At 44.0% G+C, this 25890-nt stretch overlaps 1 protein-coding gene across 1 annotated transcript in view; it reads left to right on the plus strand.

The window, feature by feature from the left end:
- Positions 1-25460, plus strand: part of LOC144824148 (ras and EF-hand domain-containing protein-like) — a 304543-nt gene extending 279083 nt beyond the window's left edge. The window contains exons 16-17 of the mRNA XM_078683278.1: positions 22466-22542; positions 24509-25460. Coding sequence (XP_078539404.1) covers positions 22466-22542; positions 24509-24614 — 183 coding nt within the window. The 3' untranslated portion in view covers positions 24615-25460. The remainder of the gene's footprint in view (positions 1-22465; positions 22543-24508) is intronic.
- Positions 25461-25890: the final 430 nt, after the last annotated feature.

Below are 25890 nucleotides of genomic sequence, written 5' to 3' on the forward strand. Positions count from 1 at the left end.
GTGCATGACTAAATATTTTTGCGAACAGTGCGCACGTTCAGAGGTCATGGTTCAATCGCCATTTTAGTAGTCTTTAGTATTGTGTTGTTTACACTATAAGCAAAACGCGGTGTATTCCGACATGTTTTCTCGTGCGATCTACGATAATGTGTCATACAGACCATCTGCTTTGCATCTTATGCTCACACTGCAAAAATTGTTTTTCAACCCAAAAGTCAATAGTCTGTCCTTCGCGCCCCGTATCCAACGCCAATTGAGTTGCTGCCACAACTCCCCGACGTGGGGATGAGCTAATTGCTGTAGCGAAGCTTGCGTACATTCAGAGTTCACGGTCCAATCGCCATTATTGTAGTTACTAATATTGTCACGTATTAACGCTGCGCTTCACTAGTTTCTTAGATTCAAGTGTAAATTACCAGCTAGTAAGTAAAGTGAAGTTAGTTGAGAAAAGAGATATTAAGGACAAAAGGAAGTATGAGTTTGGAGTGTATAAATTTCAACCCGCATTAAAAATTTTGTGAAGATGGCATACATCTTTACACCACATATTAATAAAAATACAGTCCGAACAGTATGTTCACAATATTTCAAAACATGAATCCAAGCAGTAATTATAGCATATATTACTGATCTTACAGGTCCGGATCAGTCTGATCAATACAGTATGGTCAGTATGTTCACAAAACTCCTAACCAATCTAAACAGTAATAATATCATATATGGCAGGTTAAACAGTGAGGATTAGTGTTAAGAAGATATATCTAGTACAATGGCTTGGTGTCACAGTTCGCGGCGATTGCCGCTTCCGGCCATCCCCGCAGATACACACACAGAATGCCGGAATACTCACTTCCGGGCGGAAGTTGAGTCCCGGTCTAGTCCTGGGCAGCGACCTGGGAGCACAGAAGCACTTCCGGGGGAATCGCATAAACATCGCATTTCCCGCCGGCTCTGTGCTTCGAATCCTTCCTGGATGCTCCTGTGAGGCGGACTTTGTTTGCCGTTGCTGAGACTCGTCAGTTACCTGCAGAGTCACGCCGCGCTGGAGCGTTGTTTTATTGCCACGTCTGCTACACGCGCAGGAGCGCTTGCTGAGACTCGTCAGTTACCTACAGAGTCACGCCGCGCTGGAGCGCTGTTTTACTGCCACGTCTGCTACACGCGCAGGAGCGCTTGCTGAGACTCGTCAGTTACCTACAGAGTCACGCCACGCTTGAGCGCTGTTTTGCTGCCACGTCTGCGCTACTTAGGAGCGCTTGCTTGTTTTTCCTCCTGGATTATCCAGGGCTGTACCTGTTTTGTTTTTATTAACCCTTGCCGCGCAGGAGCGCCTTGAAGGGGGTTAAAGGACCTTTGCACAGGAGTGCTTGTTTTGGTTTTGTTTCATTAAGACTTCGGTTTCCCCACCGCGCAGGAGCGCTACATGGGAAATAGCTCTGCTAACAGGAGTATTGTAAATAGCTTGTGTTACTTATCAGGGATGCCACATGTGGAATGACTACGTTCTATTCCCTGCTACACGTGCAGGAGCGCTTTGCTTTCCAGTTTTGACTTGGTTCATTTGCACCTGCGCAGGAGCGCTTTCTTTTGGTTTGGGCTTGGGTGCAACGCGCAGGAGCGCCTCACCTTGGCTATCCTTATCCGGAGCTGAACTTGTCTGGGTACCACTATTCCCGGAAACATTGGTGAGTTCCTAGAGGGATACTAGGTCTGTGTGTGCCTTTGTGGGGTGGTTCTTTTCTGATCTGGCTCCTTATCTGATCTGGTTCTTTTCTGGTTTCCAGCTGACACCGGGATACCCCGCCAGCTCCACGCTATCGTTTAGCCTCTACTCCCTGGCTCCCTTCCCTGCATCCATCTCATCCCTGCTGGGTTTTACCTTCCACGAGGGTCAGGTGGGTACAGGGACGGGTGCTCTTGTCGTCTCTGCGGAATTGCGTCACAAGCAGAGGTAAGTCTTGTGGGGCACCTGACAGAATTCGAAGCCTACGCTAACCATTCCGCCCAGACGACATGGGCGACCCGGAGGTCACTTTGCAAGATATCGCCGTCATACTGGCTGCCATGCAGACAGAGAACCTTGCCTTGCGTCAGGACATAACGGCCCTACAGGGCCAAATGGCAGCTGGGGTCACAAATCCTTGGGGTACCACTCCTAGTCCTAGAGTCAGACAAGAAGGCCTGTTGAGACAACCTACGTTTACCTTTGGGGGGTCCTCCGCCGCCACCAACCAAAACACAGCCATTCAGGTTGTCACTCCCCATCCTGTGCAGTTGGCACCACCCGAACGCTTCTACGGTGACAGTACTAAGTACGGTATTTTCATCCATCAATGTCAACTGCATTTTATGGCTAGGATCGCGGCCTTTCCCGATGATGCCTCCAAGGTCGCATACATACTGTCTTACATGGGAGGGGATGCTGCTCAGTGGTCCATTTCCTTGGTAGAGAATGACGATCCCATGCTTAAACATCTGCCAACGTTCAAGGAAGCCATGCGGCGTATGTTCTCTCGCCATACCTTTGTACAAGCCGCAGACAACAAGTTGCTCGGCCTTAGACAAGGCAACCAAGACTTGCTCCATTACATCACCATGTTCAGCAGGCTTGTTATCGAGACCCAGTGGCCTGAGGATAAGAAGGTGTTGGTGTTCTATCGGGGGTTACGGGATGACCTGAAGGATCTTATCTCGCAGTATCGCGACCCGCCAGACGCTATAGGACCTTTCATCGACATGGTGGTGAAAATTAACTTCCGACTACAGGAAAGAAAGACAGACAAGGGGAAAGGTAGCGACAACCGTCTCTTGCCATTTGGGGACAAGGGCTTCGAGAAGGCCAAAGAGGAATCCGCTCCCCAGGGTGAAGCGTCCGAACCCATGCAGATCGGTGGCATAAGAGGACCCTTGACTAGTCAAGAAAGGGGGAAAAAAGGAGGAAGCAGAACCAGTACCTATATTTTGGCAAAAGCGGACACTTTGTGAGGGAATGCCCTGCGAAACCATCGAAACCGCGAGGCAGGAGGCCGTATGCGTTGCCCATCAGCAAGGGCGACAAGACGGGAAACGAGACAAGCCAGTAGACATAGGGATCCGTCCTCTGGGTTCTTCGTCTTGTACATCAGCGATCCCTACAGTATACGACGGTAGTCATCACGTCGGCATGGACGTGTCCATACGGAATCTGGCGTGCAGGACTTGGTTGGTGACCGCCATGCTGGATTCCGGGGCGACAGGCTGCTTTATCGATACAGCGTTTTCCCGTGCCTTGGGCATTGACACAGTGACGAAGGCCCAACCAGAACCAGTCAAGGCTGTTGATGGAATGGACCTGACTTCTGGCCCTATCAGACACCGAACAGAGAACATGACTATGTCCTTTTCTAACAACCACACCGAGTCCATTAGTTTGGACGTCATCGACGTCCCTCAATTCAAGGTGATTTTAGGTTTGCCGTGGTTGGTGAAGCACAATCCCCGCATCGATTGGGTGACCAGAATCATCCACCTAGAGTCGGAACATTGCTGTAGCACATGTTACGCGAAGGACGACCTGCCAGGCGCTCGCTCCATACAAGCACACTTGTTGCCAGTACTAGGCATGGGGATGGTTTCCCAAGGAACCATACCGAAGGAATATCTCGACCTAGCAGAAGTGTTCGACAAGAAAGGAGCCAACACTCTGCCACCCCATCGGTCATTCGACTGCCGAATCGACCTAATCCCCGGCTCCACGTTGCCATGCAGCAGGATTTATTCGCTCACGGACAAGGAGAACATCCACCTCCGCTCCTATCTGGACGAATACCTAGACAACGGGTTTATTCGTCACTCCAGATCTCCGGTTTCCTCTCCTCTTTTCTTCGTGTCGAAAAAGGAAGGGGATCTGAGAACCTGCATAGACTTTCGCGCGATGAACACCATCACCGTAAAAAAACAGGTACCCGCTACCGTTGATCTCCAATCTCCTGGACCGGGTCAAAAACGCCTCCATCTACACGAAACTAGACCTACGGGGTGCTTACCATCTTGTCAGAGTCCGGAAGGGAGACTAATGGAAGACCGCCTTCCGGACGAAGTTCGGTCTGTTCGAATACCAGGTCATGCCTTTCGGACTCTGTAACGCCACCGCAGCGTTCCAGTTCTTCATCGATGAAGTGTTGAGGGACTTCATCGACGTCTTTTGTATCGTCTACATAGACGACATCTTGATATACTCACAGACCACCGGAGAGCACGTTCAACACGTACGTTCCATCCTACAACAGTTGGAAAAACACCGTTTGTACGTGAAGTTGGAGAAGAGCGTTTTTCACGTCACATCTGTTGAGTTCCTGGGGCACATCATCACTCCGGCAGGCATCCAAATGGACAACAAGAAAGTGGAAGCCATCTTGTCTTGGCCTACCCCGGAGTCCGTAAAAGGGGTCCAGAGGTTCCTCGGTTTTTCCAACTACTACCGTCGATTCATCACAGGGTTCTCCGAGATGGTGGCCCCCATCACACGCTTGTTGCGCAAAGGGGTACGTTTTGGTTGGGACCAAAAAGCAGACGACGCCTTCCAGGAACTAAAGAGGCGATTTACCGTAGCCCCGGTCCTGGTGCACCCCGACACCGAGCAACCCTTCATAGTGGAGGCAGAGGCCTCTAGGGACGCCATAGGTGGAGTGCTATCACAAAGAAGCATCAGCACAGGACAGCTGCATGCTGTGGCCTTTTACTCCAAGAAGCTCCAACCCGCTGAACGCAACTACACCGTGTGTGATCGGGAGCTCCTAGCCATCAAGACCGCATTCGAGGAATGGTGCCACTTCCTGAAGGATACCAAACACACAGTAACCATCTACACAGACCACAGAAACCTCCAGTTTCTACGATCAGCACGTGCCCTCACAGCCCGACAGCTTCGATGGACCCTGTTCTTCAATGAGTACAACTTCGTGATCACGTTCCGGCCAGGGAAAGACAACGCCAAAGCGGATGCGCTTTCGTGACTAGCTGAATCCGACGAAGACGCCGAAGACCTCGGGCCTGTCTCCATATTACCGGAGAAACACTTCCAGGGCATAGTCGCATCTATGGATCCCATCAACCAGGCGGAACCAGACAGGAAGCAGTCCGATCCAGTGGTCCTGGCAGAAGATGAAGAAGGCGGGACATGTGTGAACGGGTCACGGTATAAAGGAGAACAGAGGTACCTTCCAGGGGTGCCTGGACAGAAAAAGGCCCTTTACCTGTGCCATGATCATGTCCTCTCCGGCCATCCTGATTACCACAAAACGCTCGATCTCGTACGGAGACGGTTCTGGTGGCCAACGATGGTGACCGACACAAAAAACCATGTAACGAACTGCGCCGTTTGTCTGCTAGGCAAGAACAGATCAGAACCGTCGGTTGGCCTTTTGCGTTCCATTCCTGTACCGCCGTTTCCGTGGCACACCATCTCCATGGATTTCGTGGTCAAGCTCCCGCTCACCAAGACTGGTCACACCACAGTTCTCACCATAGTGGACCACCTCTCCAGGATGGCGCATTTCGTACCCTTGACGAAATTGCCCACGGCGGCCGAACTGGCCTTGATCTTCGTACAAGAGGTGGTTCGCCTCCATGGCATCCCGTCTGTGGTCATAACGGATCGGGGATCGCAATTCGTGTCCCGCTTCTGGAAGGAGGTATGCAGGATACTCGAGATGGACGTACGCCTATCCTCAGCGTACCACCCCCAGACCGATGGTCAGGCCGAAAGGACAAACCACACTATGGAGCAGTTCCTCCGCTGTTTGCTGCTGACGGTCGAGAAGGAATGGTCCGAGGTGCTATGGATGGCGGAGTACGCGTACAATAACAGCAAGCATTCAGCCATCGGCATGTCCCCGTTCTTTTGCCTCCAAGGACGTCATCCCCGCACCACTGCCTGGGAGGTACCTCTGGATAGCCAACTGCCCACTGTGCGGTCTTATCATGAGTCACTGCGCGGGCTCTGGCAGCAGGCACGGTTCGAGCTGGCCAAGGCGAAGGACACCTACAAGGCGCATGCTGACGCTCACAGACAGGAGGAACCCGCTTACCGCCTGGGTGATAGGGTGTGGCTTTCCATTCAGCACCTGAACGTGCACGGACCCAAGAAGCTGTTGCCTCGTTTTGTGGGTCCCTTTATCGAGAAGGTGGTCAACCCTGTGGCCATGAGGCTGTTACTTCCTCCGCACATGAAAATCCATCCGGTCTTCCATGTCTCCATTCTGCATGCAGTCCAGTCTGGCGGCTCTATTCCCTCTCTCTCCTTCTCCGGTGGTGGTGGAGGGCCATGTTGAGTATGAGGTCAGGGCTATCTTGGGGTCCCGTCATACCAGGGGCAAGCTCTTCTACCTGGTGGACTGGAAGGGGTACGGTCCCGATGAGCGGTCCTGGGAGCCCTTATCCCATGTGCGCCACGCTCCTGTTCTGGTTCGTGCCTTCCATCTGAGTCGTCCCCTGAGCCCTCGCCCTGTCTCTCCTTTCTGATTTCCAGGGGTGTTGGGGGGTTCTGTCACGGTTCGCGGCGATTGCCGCTTCCGGCCATCCCCGCAGATACACACACAGAATGCCGGAATACTCACTTCCGGGCGGAAGTTGAGTCCCGGTCTAGTCCTGGGCAGCGACCTGGGAGCACAGAAGCACTTCCGGGGGAATCGCATAAACATCGCGTTTCCCGCCGGCTCTGTGCTTCGAATCCTTCCTGGATGCTCCTGTGAGGCGGACTTTGTTTGCCGTTGCTGAAACTCGTCAGTTACCTACAGAGTTACGCCGCACTGGAGCGCTGTTTTACTGCCACGTCTGCTACACGCGCAGGAGCGCTTGCTGAGACTCGTCAGTTACCTACAGAGTCACGCCGCGCTGGAGCGCTGTTTTGCTGCCACGTCTGCGCTACTTAGGAGCGCTGGCTTGTTTTTCCTCCTGGGTTATCCAGGGCTGTACCTGTTTTGTTTTCATTAACCCTTGCTGCGCAGGAGCGCCTTGAAGGGGGTTAAAGGACCTTTGCACAGGAGTGCTTGTTTTGGTTTTGTTTCATTAAGACTTCGGTTTCCCCACCGCGCAGGAGCGCTACATGGGAAACAGCTCTGCTAACAGGAGTATTGTAAATAGCTTGTGTTACTTATCAGGAATGCCACATGTGGAATGACTACGTTCTATTCCCTGCTACACGTGCAGGAGCGCTTTGCTTTCCAGTTTTGACTTGGTTCATTTGCACCTGCGCAGGAGCGCTTTCTTTTGGTTTGGGCTTGGGTGCAACGCGCAGGAGCGCCTCACCTTGGCTATCCTTATCCGGAGCTGAACTTGTCTAGGTACCACTATTCCCGGAAACATCGGTGAGTTCCTAGAGGGATACTAGGTCTGTGTGTGCCTTTGTGGGGTGGTTCTTTTCTGATCTGGCTCCTTATCTGATCTGGTTCTTTTCTGGTTTCCAGCTGACACCGGGATACCCCGCCAGCTCCACGCTATCGTTTAGCCTCTACTCCCAGGCTCCCTTCCCTGTGTCCATCTCACCCCTGCTGGGTTTTACCTTCCACGAGGGTCAGGTGGGTACAGGGACGGGTGCTCTTGTCGTCTCTGCGGAATTGCGTCACAAGCAGAGGTAAGTCTTGTGGGGCACCTGACACTTGGCACATATTCAGAAAAAACAACACTTTTTATCCTCTAATAGCAGGTCATGATTCATTACAAATGAAGAGTCAAGGAGATCAGAAGTATAACCTTAGTCAAGCATATTTCCTACACATATTATAGTACTCAATCAAGTGGTGTATCTTTTTAAACAGCCCATGTCCTGTAAGCTTCTAAATTAAACAATAGCAGTTGTTATTGTCTCAATCCTTGAGAAACACAAACATCTCCTTGTCAAAATTGAGCCCATATTCAACTGCTCTCAATTTACATATACAAGAAGCTTCTAATTTTCGCAGGCAGAGCACCCTCTAGTATTGTCTGGCAGGATTCTATCCCGTGAAACTTCAGAAACGGTAATTCCGCCGGGCCGTGGTTTTCGTTGAAATGTACAGCTAAAGGATAGCTGGCATTACCGTTTCTGATGGCCCGTATGCGTACTTGTATTCGCTCTTCTGCCGGTCTAATTGTACTGCCTACGTAGATTTTCTTACAGATAAATATTAAACAGTAAACCATGAATTTGGTGTTACAGTTCATGAAGGACTTAATTTTGTATTCGATCAGAAAATTTTATTTGAAGCTCTTGATTTTAACCAAAGATTATGGACAAGCTGAACAATGGCCACATTTGTGGAAACCCTCTAGTGGCCTACCTAGCCAGGTATGACCTCTGTTTTCTTCTGATTGTAAAAACTGGGACTCAACATGTTGCGCAGAGTTTGACCCCGTTTGTACACAATTGTCGGTTTTGCCCCAATTACTTTATTGATGTCTGTGTCGGCTGTACCATTGCTGTAACATATAGCAATAGTGCTGAAGATCTATGTGCTGAACAAAGTGTTACATCCTTTCTTATGATCTCTGTATTAAATAACCTCTTCTGACTGTGATTAGTCAGTTATATACTTGCTTATGTTGTGCTCTGTCACTGTTTTGGATTCATTAAATCAGTTTTGGATAACCTTTTCTAAACTTTTTTTCATAACTATCCATTCATTTTTGGGTATGGCACATAACCAGCTTCCGCTGCCTGCCAGCTTCTTGCACTCAATACAAGTAATGGATTAATAACAGAATAAGTAATTTTACAAAGGGGCTTGGGCCATTGGTTTGTAGATGTCGTTCCCATCATGGCTCGTCCCACAGTTAGCATACATAGAATGGACTAGCCTCCTTCAGCCAGTTTCATTCACATCCTGGACTGACCCCCAGGACAGCTGTTCTGAGAGCTATTATGTGTGGCACAATGTGAGGCTGGGGCAGCAACCACCGCAGATAAGTAGTTAACCCCCTCCCTGCGGGGGTAATTCCCCTATGGTGTGGGAGGGCCAGGGGGGTGAGCGTGGCGCCGCGGTGCGCGTGACGAGACCAGCTCGTCATGAGTCATGGTGGAGCTGTTCTCATAATGAGCTGGTCTCGTCACGACCCCGCTCACTGATTAATTTGCCCGCACAGGCAGGGAATCAATCAGTGCAGGTGGCGCGGAGCCGTTATGACGAAACCAGCTCGTCATGAGCACAGCTCCACTGTGACTCATGGCGAGCTATTCTCGTCATGAGCACGGAAGAGGTTAAATGACATTTGCTATGATCTATTACTCCAATGAGGTGCGCACCCTGAATTGTACATTATGTAAATGAGACTATAAGTCTATCCATCAACACTGTTATTACATCCCCCAACGCCATGGAGCTAATTCAGACAGGGGCATAACTTGCTTGGTGGGTAAATTGGGGGGGGATTCAGATTTCCCAACTATATAATGTTAAAATACATTGTACCACAAGCAGGGTGCTTGAGAGGGTATTCATGGGCAGTAAAAAGGAAGAGGAATGTGAATTTGAAGGGGTGCTAAGTGAGAGAATTCACAATATTTTGGAAAATAACCAACAGTTTTGAGAACTATAAGGACAGAGAGATAGTGTGCATGCGTTTTTGTCTGTTTATGTAAAAAGTCCGAGTGAAATCCGACAGACACCTTCCCAAATCCGACTGAAAGCAAATGTACATGAACTATTTACCAGAAAATATATTTATTCGGGTGTGTAACACCCCAAACACTCCGCCCCCGTTGAAGCTACACCCCTACATTCAGATATGGCCGTGCCACCTTTTTAATCACAATTCTAATACAGTCAGCAGTTGAGCTCTTTTCATTGGGAAAGTTCTGCTCATTCCTGTGCACTGAGGAAGGATCCGAATGGATGCTGATCTCATGGGTTTCATGCGGCCAGTGAGGTGCTCCTCGCCCCTCGCGAGCTGTCTGGTGTGTTTTATGGTTTTGCTGCAGGTTCTAGTTCTCTGTAATGCTCAATGGTGGGGCTGATCTCCGATACATCCGTACCTTTCCTGCCTGCCGCCACTGACACTGAGCCCCAGGCTCACATCCTGCACCTGCATCAAGCATGGCGTCTCCTTCTCTGCACAGATACTCCAGTACCAGCCACCACCACACATGTACACTGACACCTGCCACTGACCACACTCTGGCAGTGCACCCCCACCTGGTACATAAACGCACCTCTGTATGCATTTCTACATTGCCAGCACACTCATCCGTGCCATGCTCTCCTCTGCACTCATTCCTGGACTCGAACTTCTACTGCACAGGCACACCTGCTCTGTTCCAAACATACATGTGCTCGCTCGACTACTCCACAGGGGCACTTGTATCAGCTATGCCACTGAGCTAACGGACATGAGCCAGCTGCCCTCGGGTGCAGACACATGTAGCACCATCCTGCTGTTAGAGACACACACATGATTACCCACCAATCAGAATCACCTGTGCCAGGCCTCCAGTACATACTTGTGCACCTCCTTCAGTACTGCACATTGTGACCTTCAACTGCCCTCAAACTTCATACATACGCCTACCCTCCCTTCTATTGCTCAGACATGCATGTGCTCGTGCAGCTATTGCACATGCACACATGTTCATGTACATATGCTGCCATCATGGCACACCTGACACGATTTTCTGTTGCACAAACACCCTCCTAACACTTCCCACTGCTCAGCCTGACCTTTACCCCCCTCTTCCTGCAGAGACACACCTGTGATAGGCACGGTGCTGCAGGCACACCTGCATTCCTCCTACTACTACTCGCTCGGCAGTGCTAGGCTCACGTTATTCTTTAACAATCGCTCTCCTGCTGACCGCCCTTCCTTGCCCTGCAGCTCTGTACACAAGGAACGCCTCCCTCTAGGCTACACCCGAGCTCTTTACTGCTCAAGGGCGAGAAGTGACGCCCAGTGATGGAGTACACATACAATGTTGGTATGCGCCTTTTTACGAACCAGTACTAGTAACCTTTAAACTTCATTGATATTAACCCAAAGTCCGAGACCAGTTAGTCCTGCAGCTGTTATCCATTTGCCGATTTCGTTTTTGAGTTTATATCAAATAAAAAATTCCTATGTAAGGCGCGAACATATCACCCATTAAGGGTTTCAAGGCCCTGGGGGACGTCGGGAAAATGAAGTGAGCTATTGCCCAGAGCAGAGTCACATGATGCTGAGCTGAGTGACCACAGCCAATCGAACCGCGAGCCGGCACTCCGAAATCAGACGCTCTGGCCGCTGCACCACACCTCTCCCAATGTGAATAGTAATCAAACCATACATATACAATCCTAGCATCAATATGCTAATGTATACAAACATCGTGTTTGCATGTTTCCCATTACACATATAAGCTTATCAAAGCCACACCCATTGTCTTTGCTAGTGCTTGGTGTGTAAGAAATTGGATGCTACAATCACTTGTTCAAGAAACAGCAATTGGGTTTGATAAAATCAATGCAAATTTTCTTTTACATAGACAATATTTTCCTTTAGTAGACGATATTCACCCACAATTACCTATCGCTGCTCCAAACCTCGGGCGCCCAAACCTTGGGGGTTCAAAAAACGAAGTATTAAATACCTGTTGTTGTACCCAAGATAACGGTGCTTGTGTGAAAAAATGTTCTTAGTTAGTAAAATATTTGCATAGTACCAAGTAGTCTGAGGCTTTAGGTTTCCCCAGTCTTGAACCAGGAGACAATTAAATAGTATTAGCTTAATTTGTCAATCAGATGTTGCAGCTCTTGCGTTGTTTAAGAAATGAGAACCATATCACCTACGTATAACAATGCTGCATATTCGTAACTTAGAAAACTATTTCGAACAAAAACCTGACAATGAATAGAAATGGTTCTCTCAGACAGTCCTGTTTGATCCATCAAAGGTTTTGTTAGTGGACTATTTCCATTCCTGTCAAGCTGATTATTGGTCCGTGTGCCAGAGGGTAATTTTGGTAATAATTATGAGATTTTCTGCTTTCATTTTTTGTCATAGTTTTTTCTATAGCTTGTCTCTCTTCACGACCTCAAAAACTAATAAAGGAGCTAAACAGAGAGAAATATTTTCTGCTATTGTTCCCCAGTGTAAAACGATGTTGTTGTAGCATATGGCTACAGACCACAACAGCTGTCTGTAGACAAGCTAATTAGTGATTTACTACTAATTTGGCCTGGGCGGTAAACTCCGTTCCATTTGCTGAGTTTTCCATGCTCCACGCAGAGTTCAGAAAAACTTAGGGGTCGATTATGATGGCAGTGAATCCGCATCCTGCGGGCCGGTGGAAGGCACCGCCGGCTCGGAGGATGCGGATTCACCGCCGCGGTCCCTGACAACATCACCCACCAGATTAGGATGGCGGTGGGATCAGCGGTGGACGGCAGGTCCGTCCACCGCTGATCCGCGGGGTGTAGACCGCTATTTGGTGGCGGTGTCTGCAAGACACCGCCAGCCAAATTAGGAAGCGTGGGTAAACATGCTTTTCCGCTGCGGTTTTTCCGCCGTGGAAAAGCATGTGGACCTTTGCTTCTGGGGGGCCCTTGCGGGCCCCCAGGGTGAAGGGGGTGGGGGTGCACATGGAGGGTACCTATGGTACCCCCTGCATGTGCATGCACACAGCGTCAGGCACCGCGCGGTGCCTGCCGCTTTGTGCATGCAAATGCAATGCATGCATTTTTAACATTGCGGCGGGTGCTGCTTGAAGCAGCACCCACCGCAATGTTAAAGATACAGGATGTGACCGCCAGGGTGGCGGTCACATCCTAATTGGCATGGAGGGGACGCCGCTGCCCTTGTGGACGGTCCCTCCACCTCGGGGGTGGCGGGCGGACGCAAGTCCGTCCCCATCCTAATCGACACCTTAGTGAGGAGTTTTTTCCTCGCTCGTGCTTGCCACTTGTGGTGATATCCTTTGTGACTCTGTGTATGGCCATTGCCATCTCTTCACGGACAAAGTTTCCTTACTGGAGTCCAGGTACCACTTAAGGTCCCTTTTAGCTGATGATGGTGACACTTAGAAAATAGTGGGCCATTTCCCCAAGTTTACCAGAGGATGTCTGTCCATGTCGAGACCCGTATCTTGGGATCTTAGACTTTCAGAAGAAATTTAAACTGGAGTCACTGACAGCAAATCCAGTTAGCCCCTGGATGTTGGTTTGCACAGCAGTAAGAGGCACTTCAACTTTCTTCTTTAAAATCACCTGTACTGTTAGGGCTAGAAAGATGCTGCAGTTTAAAAAAAAATCTGGATAACCTCCTCAAGTCATCTCCCGATGCCAGGGGTCAGTGAACAACTGTCTCTTGTTCCCTGTCATGCTGAGGAAAGTTAAATATAGGGACTTTAACACACAAGAAGCCACAACCTTCTCAAGAATGAAGCTGGTGGAGCAGATCCTCAACCAAGTTGATGTTCTTTCATCCTTGTGTTAAATGATTTTTATTAAGGAAATAACCACAGAAAATACAAAAACTAGTATGTTCAAATAGTGCAGTAAATAAATTACTTATCAGAACTATAAAAGAAAAAATAGTGAAGGTAAGGATATAATAATAAATGATTACATGAACTTGTGCAAAATAATCATAATAAAACAACTGATGGTAAGGAAAAAGGAAGAGTGAGAGAATTAAAAAAAAAGAGCATTTCTGTGGAACAACTAGTAGATAACATAACTATCTTAAGACATTTTATTATAAAAAAAAAAGGGGAGAGGGGAAGAAGAAAGATGGGCAAAAGGAAGAAAAGGAGGAGAAGAGATAGCAAAAGAGAAGAAAAGTAGGAGAAGAAGAGAAGAGGAAAGAGGCAATTATGTAAAAGGCAAGTTCGAAGATAAATAAGTAGTAAACGGTAACCATAACATATCAGATTTTATCTTTAAGTGTGTTGAGGTATAAGAAATTGAAGCAATTTTGTGTTCATTACAAATGAGATTCCACCAATGCAAAACAGACAATTTAGAATTATCTTTCCAATCAGTTAATATGACCTTAACAGCGACAGAAAGAAACAAATCAAATAAAATAGATTTGGAAAAAAACTTGTCAATATCTGGAGACATGGTGCCTAAACATATATTATGGATATTAAAAGGAATAATATTTGCAAAAATCAATAAACATTTTGACCAAATATTTCTCCAAAAAGAATTAACCTTAGGACAATGGAAGAGTAGATGTATTAATGAGCCTTCAACAAGAAGGCATGACCAACAAGAGGCTGACATTCAGTGATTGGATTTATGAAGGAGAGAAGGAGTAATAACACTCTATTATAGATAAAATATAGAGATTGTGTTAATGTTGGCAGCCTTGGAGGTTTTAAATAGTTTCTGCCATAGTTTGTCTCATTGAGGAATAGACAACGTTTGGGATAAGTTGTGTTCCCATTCAAGTTCAACCTTAGACTTACTACGAGGACAGGATACAGTATATAAATGAGGAACTGGGTATAATGTTAGAAGAACATCATAAAGAGGAGTATCAGGTGAAAGTGAGAGCGGAAAAGGTTGAGAATTGAACTTCTGTATAGATTTTTGGAGAGATGTAACTAGAGCAGTATATTGTTGAATACATGAATCGGGTAGGTTATAATTCTCTTGCAGTTTATGGAAAGGCAAAATCACATCATTGGCAAACAGTTGATAAACATAAAAAATACCCTTTTCTTTCCAATGTTTGTAATAAAAGGATTTGTGATGAAATCTAATGTGTCTATTAAACCATAATGAGGAAGCCAGAAAGGATTAATAATCGTCAAAAGGTGTAAAGAAAAGAGTTTGTAATATGTGATGAGTATTTCAAAATTGGATATTGAGAAATAAAAATACAATTGGACATAAATATCACATCTTGAAAAGAAAAATCATTTAACAGTGAACTTTCAACGGAAACCCATAAAGGTTTAGATACATCTTGATAATCTTTAGACAAAGCATAACATTAGCAAATTAAAAATCCATTGTCGTACAATCTAAAGTCAGGAAATCGGACACCTCCTTTAGATTTAGGACGGTACAATTTGGAAAGTACAACACGGGCCCGCTTATTGTTCCAAAGGAACTTAGTACAAAAAGAAGTAATCTGAGAAAAATAATAATTACGAATTTTAAAAGGTAACATTGACAAAATAAATAATATCTGAGGTACAATCATCATTTTAATTGTATCAAGTCTACCCCACCAGGATAAAAATAAGGGAGACCAAGAGGATAGCAAATTGGTAACTTTAAGTTTCAGGGCAGTAAAATTATAGGACAGTGTGTCACGGATATTAGAGGAAAACCAAATTCCTAAATATTTCATTTTTTGGGAGACACCATGTAAAATTTGTAGAATCAAACATATGTTGATAACAGGAATCATTTAATGGCAACATTTCTGTTTTGGAGAAGTTTAGTTTGTATCCAGAAACTTGAGAAAATGAGGACATTTCTTGTAAAAAATGTGGGAGAGAGGATACAGTGTCAGACATATAAATAAGAATATCATCTGCATATGCAGATAATTTTATATGATGGGATTTTAGCTTAAAACCAGAAATCTGCGAGTTATTCCTGATTCGTTGAAGAAAAGGTTCCAGACATAATAGAAAGAGTAAAGGGGAAAGGTGACAACCTTGGCGCGTACCTCTTTGCAGGCACAAATATGGGGAATAGAGACCATTAACAAATACACATGCTTTCGGATCTGTATATAACAATCTAAAATATGAAATAAACTTGGGACCAACACCAAACCATTGCAAAGTATGTATCATAAAATCCCAATTAATCCGGTCATAAGCTTTTTCAGCATCTAATGATAGAGCTGCTAAGGAGGAAGGGTATTTTTTGCTGAGAGTGAGAATATTAGAAAACATTCTGGCATTATCAGAGGCCAAACGACCTTTGACAAAACCAGACTGATCTGGATTAATAAGAGTAGGGATAACATTTTCCAATCTGGTGGCAAAAAATTTAGCGTAAACTTTACAATCATAATTCATTAAAGATATAGGGCGAAAATTCTAGCATAGTTAAGGATCTTTATTTGGTTTGGGAATAATTATAATAAGTGCTTCTAAAAAAGACACAGAAGCTTTACAATTGGATAGAAAGGAATGAAAAAGTTCCAATAATTTAGGAGCAAAGATAGAAGAAAAAGTGGAAAATAATTCTACTGAAAAACCATCAGAACCAGGGGCTTTGGACTTTATCAAAGACTTAAGAGCAACAGTGATTTCCTGAAGAGAGATATCTTCCTCAAAAGAGGAAAAGATGTCAGGAGGGGTAGCAGGTTTGGGAATGTTTTGGAAAAAAGATGTGAAATCCCCCTCAGTTGGGTTAGTTGTTTCTATACATAGGTTATTATAATATGATTGAAAAGTACTAATAATATCAGAGTCAGAAGAGAGAAGTCGATTGTTTATTTCTGAATGGATAGGGCCAATATTTTTTCGTTCAGATTTAATTATTAAATAGTTTGCCAACATCCTCCCAGCTATATTTTGACCCCCATGATATTTTGATTTGATTTTAAGAATGACGTTGCATGCATCCACAGTGGCAATTTTATTTAATGTAGATTTAGCTTTAATTAGTTATTGTAACAAAGAGGGAAATTTAGATAAGAAGTAACAATGTTCCAAAGTTTTGATTAAACTAAGCGCGTCTTTATATTCTTTACTCAACAATTCTTTCTTCTTAGCTGAATAAGCATTAGTAAAGGCTCTGAATGATGCTTTAAAAACATCCCAATTGTTGTGATTTGAGGTATCAAGAGAGTTGTTGAGTTAAAAAAATTCTTTAATAAAAGAGGTCGCTTCTGAAATAAAGGTACAGTCAGATAAAAGGTAATTATTAAAACGCCAGCGACCCCGTTTGAGAGGAGATAGGGGTGTATCAATACGGGTCGAAACAGGAGCATGGTCAGAGATAAAAATAGAACCAATGTCAGATGTTTGGAGACAAGGCAACAATGATTTGGAAATTAAAATATAATTAATACGAGAACGTGTGTGGTGAACAGGAGAGAAAAAGGTAAATTCAGAGGCATCAGGGTTACATGTTTTCCAAGAGTCAAACAGGGAACTGGAGGAAATGGCTGTTTGGAATGATTTATGGGTCTTGTCCGGTTTAAATTTATAATTTGATACTCTATCATAGAAGGGATCTAACCAATTATTAAAATCACCACCAATTATCACATTAGGGTTAGAGATAGACATCAATTTCATTTTTATAGAATGCCAAAATTCAGGGTCTGGTTTCAAAGGTCCATAAATATTGAAAAAAGTAATAAGTGTTTTGTTGATGGTAGCGTCAACTATCACCCAACGACCATTAGAATCACTGTCAGATGATACAATTTGAGCCTGAATGGATGTGTGAAAATATATGGCAACATCACCATGACGATCAATAGCTGGGGAGAAAACAATTTGACTAACCCAATTGCGCTTACATTTTAGAGATTCAACATCATTACAGTGGGTTTCCTGCAAAAAAGCAACTTGAGCATTAAGTGTAGCTAGGTGAGACAATACCTTTTGATGTTTGATAGGATGACCTAGACCACGTACATTCCACAAGACTACATTAACCATGGAGTTGGATTAGGGAATATGGAAGGAAACAGGAACACGAGACTGCATATTCAACAAAAAGAAAACTGTGGGACAGATAAGAAAGACAAGAAAAACACCAATTATTCAATGATGAAAAGAGAATATTGTAAAAGACAAAACATGTAATGCACAACAAAACCGCCAATAAAAGACAAATATAGAGAAAGGGAAAAAAGATAGCTGGAGAAGGCTAGGAAGATAGAGAGAGGAAATAGGTAGATAGATCAAGGAGGAAAATACAGATCTGAAGAAAGAGAGAAATACAATTTGAGAGAAACATGGTGACCGCGAAGAACATGGACACCCATAAGAGAATAGTAACAGAAAAAAGAACCTCAAGAAGAACAAAGATAACCCGCAACTAGAAAAATATTATGCAATTCAGAGATATTGGAGTTAAGACAACAACCCTAGAAAGTAACAGTAGATTATACAGTCAGCGGACAACGAAATGATCCTGAAAGAAAGGAAACATTAGTTATTAGTCTCCATGCCATGCAATGAAATTGTATTGAGGAAAAGCTTCAGTTTTGTAGGATCATCAACGGAACATGACCGACCATCATCTTTGATTTTACAAAGGCAGGGGTGAGGAATTCCATACTTGATGTTGAGTTGCCTCATTTGTGGGCGTAGGGCAAGAAACTGTTTGCGACGGGCATTGGTAGCATTAGAAACGTCCTGGGAGATAAAGATGTTGCGGCCTGACCAAGTTAGATGACGTTTAAGTCTCACTGCCCTCAAGACATGCATAAGTTCTGTAAATTCCAACGTGGGATTGAGACGGCCCAAGCGATGTGCCCTTTGAATGTTGAGAGGAGATGACGTAGCTTGAAGATCCAGCAATTCTGGAAGAAACTTCTGTAGAAATGCAACCAAGTCAGTCCCTTCAATATTTTCCAGAAGACCTAAAAGGCGTAGGTTGTTTCTTCGATTAGGATTTTCAAGATCCTCTGGTGTGAAGTTTTTATTTGTGAATTTCTAGTTCAAGTATTGGAATTTTCACAGAAACATCCTGGATATCGCTAGCTCTTTGCTCCAAATCCAGTACCTTACCCTCCATGACAATCCATCTTTCCTCAATCTGTTTTAGTTTTTCATTAGTAGTAGTCATAAAAGGCTGCAGACCACGAACCTCATCCAATATAGAGTCCAAAACAGGATTCTGTGAGGAGAGGATAGGAGAGGGTGGGTCATTCTTATGCCTTTTCGGTTTAGTACCAGTGGAGGAGGATCTCACAGAGTGAAAGTCATTAGCCATAGATAAACAAGGGAACTTGTAAGGCAATAGATAGAAGACAGCAGGAAATTATTTTGCAAATGCTGGTATAGAGGTTGTTAAAGCAAAAGAAGCGGGTATTAGGGCTATAAGCTCACATTATCACATAAGTGAGAAAAAGAGCCCACATTAAATACTGACTGGAAAGCTTGAAGCACAGTATTGCCGAAATTCCCCTCACAGAGACCGCAGTGAGCACTGTTATGGACACCTCACAACCGGTGGAACATAAGAAACCAGTTGAAAGTGGAAAGACCTTCTGTCAGTGGACAATGCCTCCCCATAAAACATGAAGAAAGCATACAACACCTTTCACATAGGATATAGGTACTAGCTTCCACTGTTCTGCTATACTTTTTAGCCCATGAATCAGTTGAAACAAGCAAATAACTGGTCTGCGTACTCACTGCCTCAATTAATACAGTTCAGCTTAAAATTCTCAGTACCTTTTCGCTGTGCTATTAAAGTCTTCACCAGTATGTCTTCACAGCTTCCTTTTGCCATCAATATAACGACTGGAGGGGATGTCAGTACGTTGTCCTCCGCATACAGGCTAAAAATGCCATAATATTAACAATAATAGTTTGCAGGCAAAGTTCCATTAAAAAAGAAAGGAATTCTGAGACAGGGCACAAAACGGCAGGTAAAGCGGCAAGAATAAACAAATGCGAGCCCGAGCACCGCGGTAGGAAATGGCGTCCGCTCGCATTACGCTGAGGAGACAATGCCGCGATGAAAAACTCAGCGTGAGAACGAGGAAGAGCCCAGCAAAGCATTCCGGTCGACTCACCCCTCCTTCACATGTCAGCAGGTACCGGAGGAGAGACAGAGTGTAGGCGAAAGGTTCCAAATACGGCACCGAGTTCCATGTAGAAACGGAGCTCACTCGGGGTCTGCCATGTCGCTTCGGCGGCCAAGCCACGCACCCATGTTCTTTCATCCTATAGAGGAGCTAATATGGGGTGACCATGTGACTCCTGGGCAGGCTCAGTTCCTCAAGGTTTTCTCTTAACGGGCCTCTAGTCAGCTGGGCCTTGCGATGTATTTCCCAGGATAAGGGTCGCTCCTCCATTCAGGCTCAACCCTCCTCTTCCCTGATCACAGTAGAAGGGAGACTCCACAGTCTTTCTTAGAATCAGACCCAACACAAACATCTTCATAACCTGTCCCCTTGGGTGAGTAATTCAAACCATGATGTTTCTGATTTTTAAGATTCTGCATTGATTCAGTTCCCTAATTCTAAAGCTGGTTTGTCCTGAGATGGGTCTTTATAGAAATCAGATTGCAGTTACAGGAGCTATCACCTTGCAGTTGTATTGGCCAGTGAGAGTCAGGCAAGACAATAAAGTCAAGTTTCTCTGTGATGATGTGTGTTGTGATGGATGTAGGTCTCACCTGATGGTTTGGAGCTACTGGAGTGAGCCAGCAGACAGATAAAACTGGCACTAACAACTACAATGAAACCTCCCATGAGAATAGGCACTGGCCTCTACACAAAATAAAATCGTATTTATTGTATGTCTCATACACAATTGCCAACTAAGAAATACAAATATAAACCTATTTTTTCCTGCATCAGAAAATAAATAGCTAGAGAACCTCCTCAGTCATTTCATTCCGATGAAAATGGGCGGAGGTGCAGAGATTTAGGTGGGTGGTCTCAGGTGGCTAAAGATCATTGTACTTGAAATAGAGGAACCAGGAGTTTTTTGGACAGGTCCAGCACACATACTCCCTAGTAACAATAGTTTAAATGTATAGGTGTGCAGTTCCTAAGGAAAATAGTGGTGGTCAGGTCTCTGGAATAACCTCCAATTGGAGTAAGTGCCCTCACACACCCCGAAAGGTGTCATGCTTCATCATTTGGGAAGGCTTCTCGTTGGGCAATGCCCGACGGGCAACCACGAAGGGGCTCATTAGCGGAGTTCTTTTGATAAAGCTGTTTGGTGAGTTTAGGTATGTGAAAAAAATAAGTAGTTTAGTAAGTGTGTTTTAAAATAGGTATAGGGAGACTCTTATTGAATACATTTATTAATGCTTCTCGCTAACCTAAATAAAAATGGTGTCGCTTGTATCGGAAGTAATGGTTCTATAGAGCATGCGTGCTATTTAGCTTTGGTCAACATGTTTCTTGCCTCAGCAGCCCCTGATGGGTCTATTGGCAATTCATCAGGACTGAGTAAGGATAATTTCCTAATAGTCTTACACAACTGCAGGGCTGGTGCATTCAATTTTTGCAGATTAATCAACTGGCCAGCCGTGCTATGTCGTACAAGGTTGAGTGTCACCTTGTATGGCTGTATTGTTGAAAGACCCAATATTGTGTCGGTCTAAAGCTGATGGAATATTTTCCAGAGCGCATCGCTCACACACGATTCGAAGTGGCGTGATGAGTAGCCCTTCGCCTACCACAGCTTTGTCTCCCATGAGACATGTGCCTAGTACCTTATCTCTTTACTGATCATCACATGGATCCCAGGCCCTACAGTCCTTGGCTTGGATCACTAAAGATGTGTCCCTGGGAAACTCCTTGCTGGGTAGGTGAATTTCCCCAGGTTCCTTCTGGAATGTAAGAAGATTGGACTTCAATGGGAGCTTCAGAATTTCCTCCTTAATGTGTCCAGTGCCAGAGGGTCCGTTTTAGTTAGTTTGGTCCTTTGGTATGCCAGAGCTGAGAGATGATGGAGATCTGGCCTATCAGCTGGTGTGTGAGCTTATATTTGCTTTGGGGCTCGATTCCTTGCCCCTCCGAAAACCAAGGAGTGAAACTATTTTAGGCTCCCAACCTGTGCTGGTGGCGGATGGCGTAAAGGCCCTTCAGTGGGCCAGCCTGTGTAAACGTAGCCTGTACGTTTGAGCGGTTAGAGCAACCAGAGGATACAAGCATTGGAATTTGCATATCCCAGCTGTCACAATATCTCCGATCTCACCACGGGTTCCCTGCTCAGACTGGAACCATTACAGCCTGTGAAACCCTTCTCTGCCCCTGGACTTCGTGAGAGGATAATACTGCACCACCACACTTCCATTGGTCTCCCCTGCCTGGAAAGGGTCTGCAAGGGAACCTGGCCGGACAGGCCTGATGCCCCAGAAGCCGCGTCTGCTCAGAGCAGCATTTTATTATATATTGAGTTTGAGCATACACTGGTACTGGTGATTGATGTCGGAATGTTGTTGCCATCCAGCCAGGTGGGTACTCATGTTTGTGATATGCATCCTGTTGTACTTTTGTAATGCAGCACCCTTTTCACCAATTTGCTGCTTGCTACGAAAAAAATACACATCACTGATATTTGTTTTTTAAGCTTTTGCACATTTAAACTTATACATATAACCTACATCTTTTCATTAAAACGAGCAGTTCCATAAAGCTTACAACCCACATGCATGACCCCTGTTTGGAAGGTGCATACTTATATTTACAATTAGTTTTCATTAGAAAGATTAAGAGCACTTTGCATCTCACACCTATGTGGGTACATGCATTACAGTTTAAGGCCGAACAGTGATAACATTGTGATAACATTGTGACAAGCTCCTCCGTGGTTAGAGATAACAAGGTGTCTAATGGTTTCCGTTGTGTACATGTTTCTCAGGCCTACAGCTCGCTCTTCTGTGAGACCAGTGCCAAGGAGGGAACCAATGTGGTGGAAGCTGTTCTGCATCTTGCCAGGTAAACTTCACATTGCATGTACATAGGAAGTCGTTACGAAATCCTAAATCGCTTAAATTAGAATGTCAATAAACTACTAATTAATTCAGAAGCATTGATATCTTTAAGAAAATAGGGAGCAGGTATGTGTGGTTTGACTTGCATTGTAAATATAAATATACATACATATATGTGTATGTATATGTATATATATATATATATATATATATATATATATATATATATATATAATCTATGCAAAAAAGGAGAGAACTGTGGGTAGTTCTCAAATTTAGGTGGAAGGCAGCTCCTGTATAGAGCACCCTCAACACAAGTGACACTCTAAATTTGCTCACCTCAAATGTCTGCTTTTCTATCAAAGTTTTTAAGCATAGGATTAGCACAGTGCTATCCACGCCGAGATAGAAATGGACAAAGTATTTTGCCATTTGTACAGCAAAATCCAAACCAAACCAAATTCCTTGCCATGCCCCTTGGTTGTATTCCATGATGTGAATCTGATAGGATCCTTAATATGGTTTCATGGTCCTTTTAGCGAAACCCTTTAGCCTCGAACCCTAATCAGCCACAAAGACTATAAATAAATAAAACTCAATAAAGCATAATGCACAAGTAGTTTGAATCTAACATCTAAATTCAGAAAAATAAATCCTATAAAAGCAAAGCAGCGGTCAGTCTTGAACCTACATCTTCTTTCATCGCATACGACTTACTTACATTATCCTATCCTACACTATCCTAATCCTATAAGGTGTGTAACAAGGTTCCCAAAGATCAATGTAGCTAAATCCGTAAAATTTAAATAGTTAAGAAAACTTACTAGTAAGATAGAAAAGATTGTATCAAACGTAATCATATCTCACCAAAGATGTAAAGATAGATGATAAATCATGCAAAGTATAGCTGTATGGATCTCAAGAAACACTAATCACAAAGAGTAACAATTACAGATAGAATGGAATGCCAATCAACCACAAAGACTGCAAATAAAATGAGGATGAGTCTAAGATGGAAATCAATTCAAGCAAAGCCATTCTCAAAGACTACTATATCGACATAGCATTTTCTGGGGTCACCACACTAGTGCACACACAATTTCGTAGATTTCCAGCACCGAAATATGCATAAAAAACGCATTCAAATCTGCATTAAATTATACAAGAGGATTCCATCACCATCCGAGAACAAGCTTCTTACAAGCATGCTTCTGACTGAAAGCCCAAGACCCTACATGTGCATTCCTGTGCATGTCACTGGTGTTCTACAAATCCCACCAAATATCACCAATATTTGACACAATGTTAAAATTAAGGTCCCCCTTTGCAAGGAAGGTAGCCATTTGCATTCAAGTGAACTACCATACTAATTCTATTGGTAAAGTTTTCTTCAACAAACAGGCACACAAAGAAATAAAATGCAAGTCAGAATTTGGTTAAGGAGGAAATATGACTCTATTGGTGAAGCACAAAACAGAATATCTAGCAGAATGAAAATTGAATTATATTACTGTTATGAAAATTAAGTGGTTATATCTGCTTATCTAATCCATGGTCACCATGTAAATAGATCACTTATAGGTTTGTCTCTGAAGCAGGACATAGCTTAGCTAGACACGTGTTCTAATAAAGAATAAACACAGATCACCCTCAGAGAGAATCAAATGATTTGCCCAGTCCATCCCCTGTGATGTACTGTGTGATGATGTTTAGCACCCTCCAGTGGTGTAAATTTAAATGTTTCTTACAGCACACCAAGAAGTATTCAAGTAGCTTACTGGCCATGTCTTATATTGTGCTGATTTATTTAGCCTGTTTTTTTCAGATGAATTAGTTTTAATTTGGAAATCAGACTTTTGGCAAAAATTACAACTAATATCAGTTTCTTTGTTGAACTTTTGCATGAAATAACAAAATAATTGTGAGTGCAGTGTCTAATTTCATGTTGCGATGCGATCTACTCTGTACAGGGAGGTGAAGAAAACTGTGGATTTGAATGAAGAAAACAAAGACACTATCACCAAACTGAGCATTCCAGACAAGAAAAAGATTCTGCCCAACTGCTGCAATACATAGTTCATCAGAATGGACAGGACTGCATCAATACTTGCCTGAGAGGTCTACCTGCAAATAAAGTAATCGATTTTTGGGAAAAACCAATCATCTGGAAGCTAGGGTGTCTCAGTGCCGACACCTTTCCAAGACCTATCTCAATTCTGTGGTGCCATTTTATTAACTGATTGGTAACTGTCCTCTTCCTTTGAAGCAATTATCATTGAATGATCAAAGTACCTGGTGATCCCTCCAAAAAAGTACCAGAGAGATCTCTTGGAGTCTTGTGGAGAGCACCGTTCGCGATCAGACTTTGTGTCCACTTCTCTAAGATGACGCCAGTCACCAAACAATTACCTCTTTCTTCACTGCCATCAAACCCAGGAACAAGGCCAAATTTATGGTTTCACTTTCTAAGAGGATTGTTGTACTTTTTAATAACATTGAAAAGAGTTTAACATTGTATAAAGAAGGCTTCAGGAATACAAACACCTAGCTGCGGTTCTGCAGACAGTGAAAGAATTATTATACTATTTAATGGAATCCATCTAAAAATTGAAGTGACTTAAGGTCACTATAAAACAGAATTTTAAGACTGATTTACAGATCCCAAGAAACAGTTGGTGCACGTGGCTGAATGTTTTTTTTTTGTATGCGAGCAGGAACTCACCAAAGCTGTTTAAATAACCTGTGCCTGCTGACTCAAACTGGGAAATAGGTGTTACAGAAATTATATGAAAAAAATATATTATTCCAATAATAGTATGACTAATGAATATTTAAAAGCAGATTTATGGACACCGTTACATTTTTTTTTTTATAAAAAAGTAAATTTGTATTTTTTTAATAAAGTTTTATTTATGACCAATATTTCGGTGCTTGTGGGTTTGTAATCTTAAAACATGATTCATTGAAAGACAAGTAGAATGTACAAATGTTTCCAATGAAATATAAAGACACTACTGCCTGGTACGCGTCTGTAGCAACGATGTTGCACGGTATCTTTACATGCCCAATTATTTGTACAGGCCTTAGAAGTGACATACCACTATTTCTGTAGTAGGGGATCTCTGGGTATAGTCATAATCTAGTGAATAGTCCCGCCCATGTGCGTGGACCTCGGAGCAATCAAAAATAATCTCTTCAAGTGTCGAAAAATGCAGACCTGCACAGACACTTAAGAGAGAATTAAAGACAGATAATGCAGCCTATAACACAGGCTACACTGTCCAGTACTTCAACTAGAAATTCCACCAAAAAAATCCACAAAACAGCAAAGCCTGTACAGATTTCCCTTGCT

The sequence above is a fragment of the Lissotriton helveticus genome, chromosome 3_1 (genome assembly GCF_964261635.1).
Source record: "Lissotriton helveticus chromosome 3_1, aLisHel1.1, whole genome shotgun sequence".
NCBI lineage: Eukaryota > Metazoa > Chordata > Amphibia > Caudata > Salamandridae > Lissotriton > Lissotriton helveticus.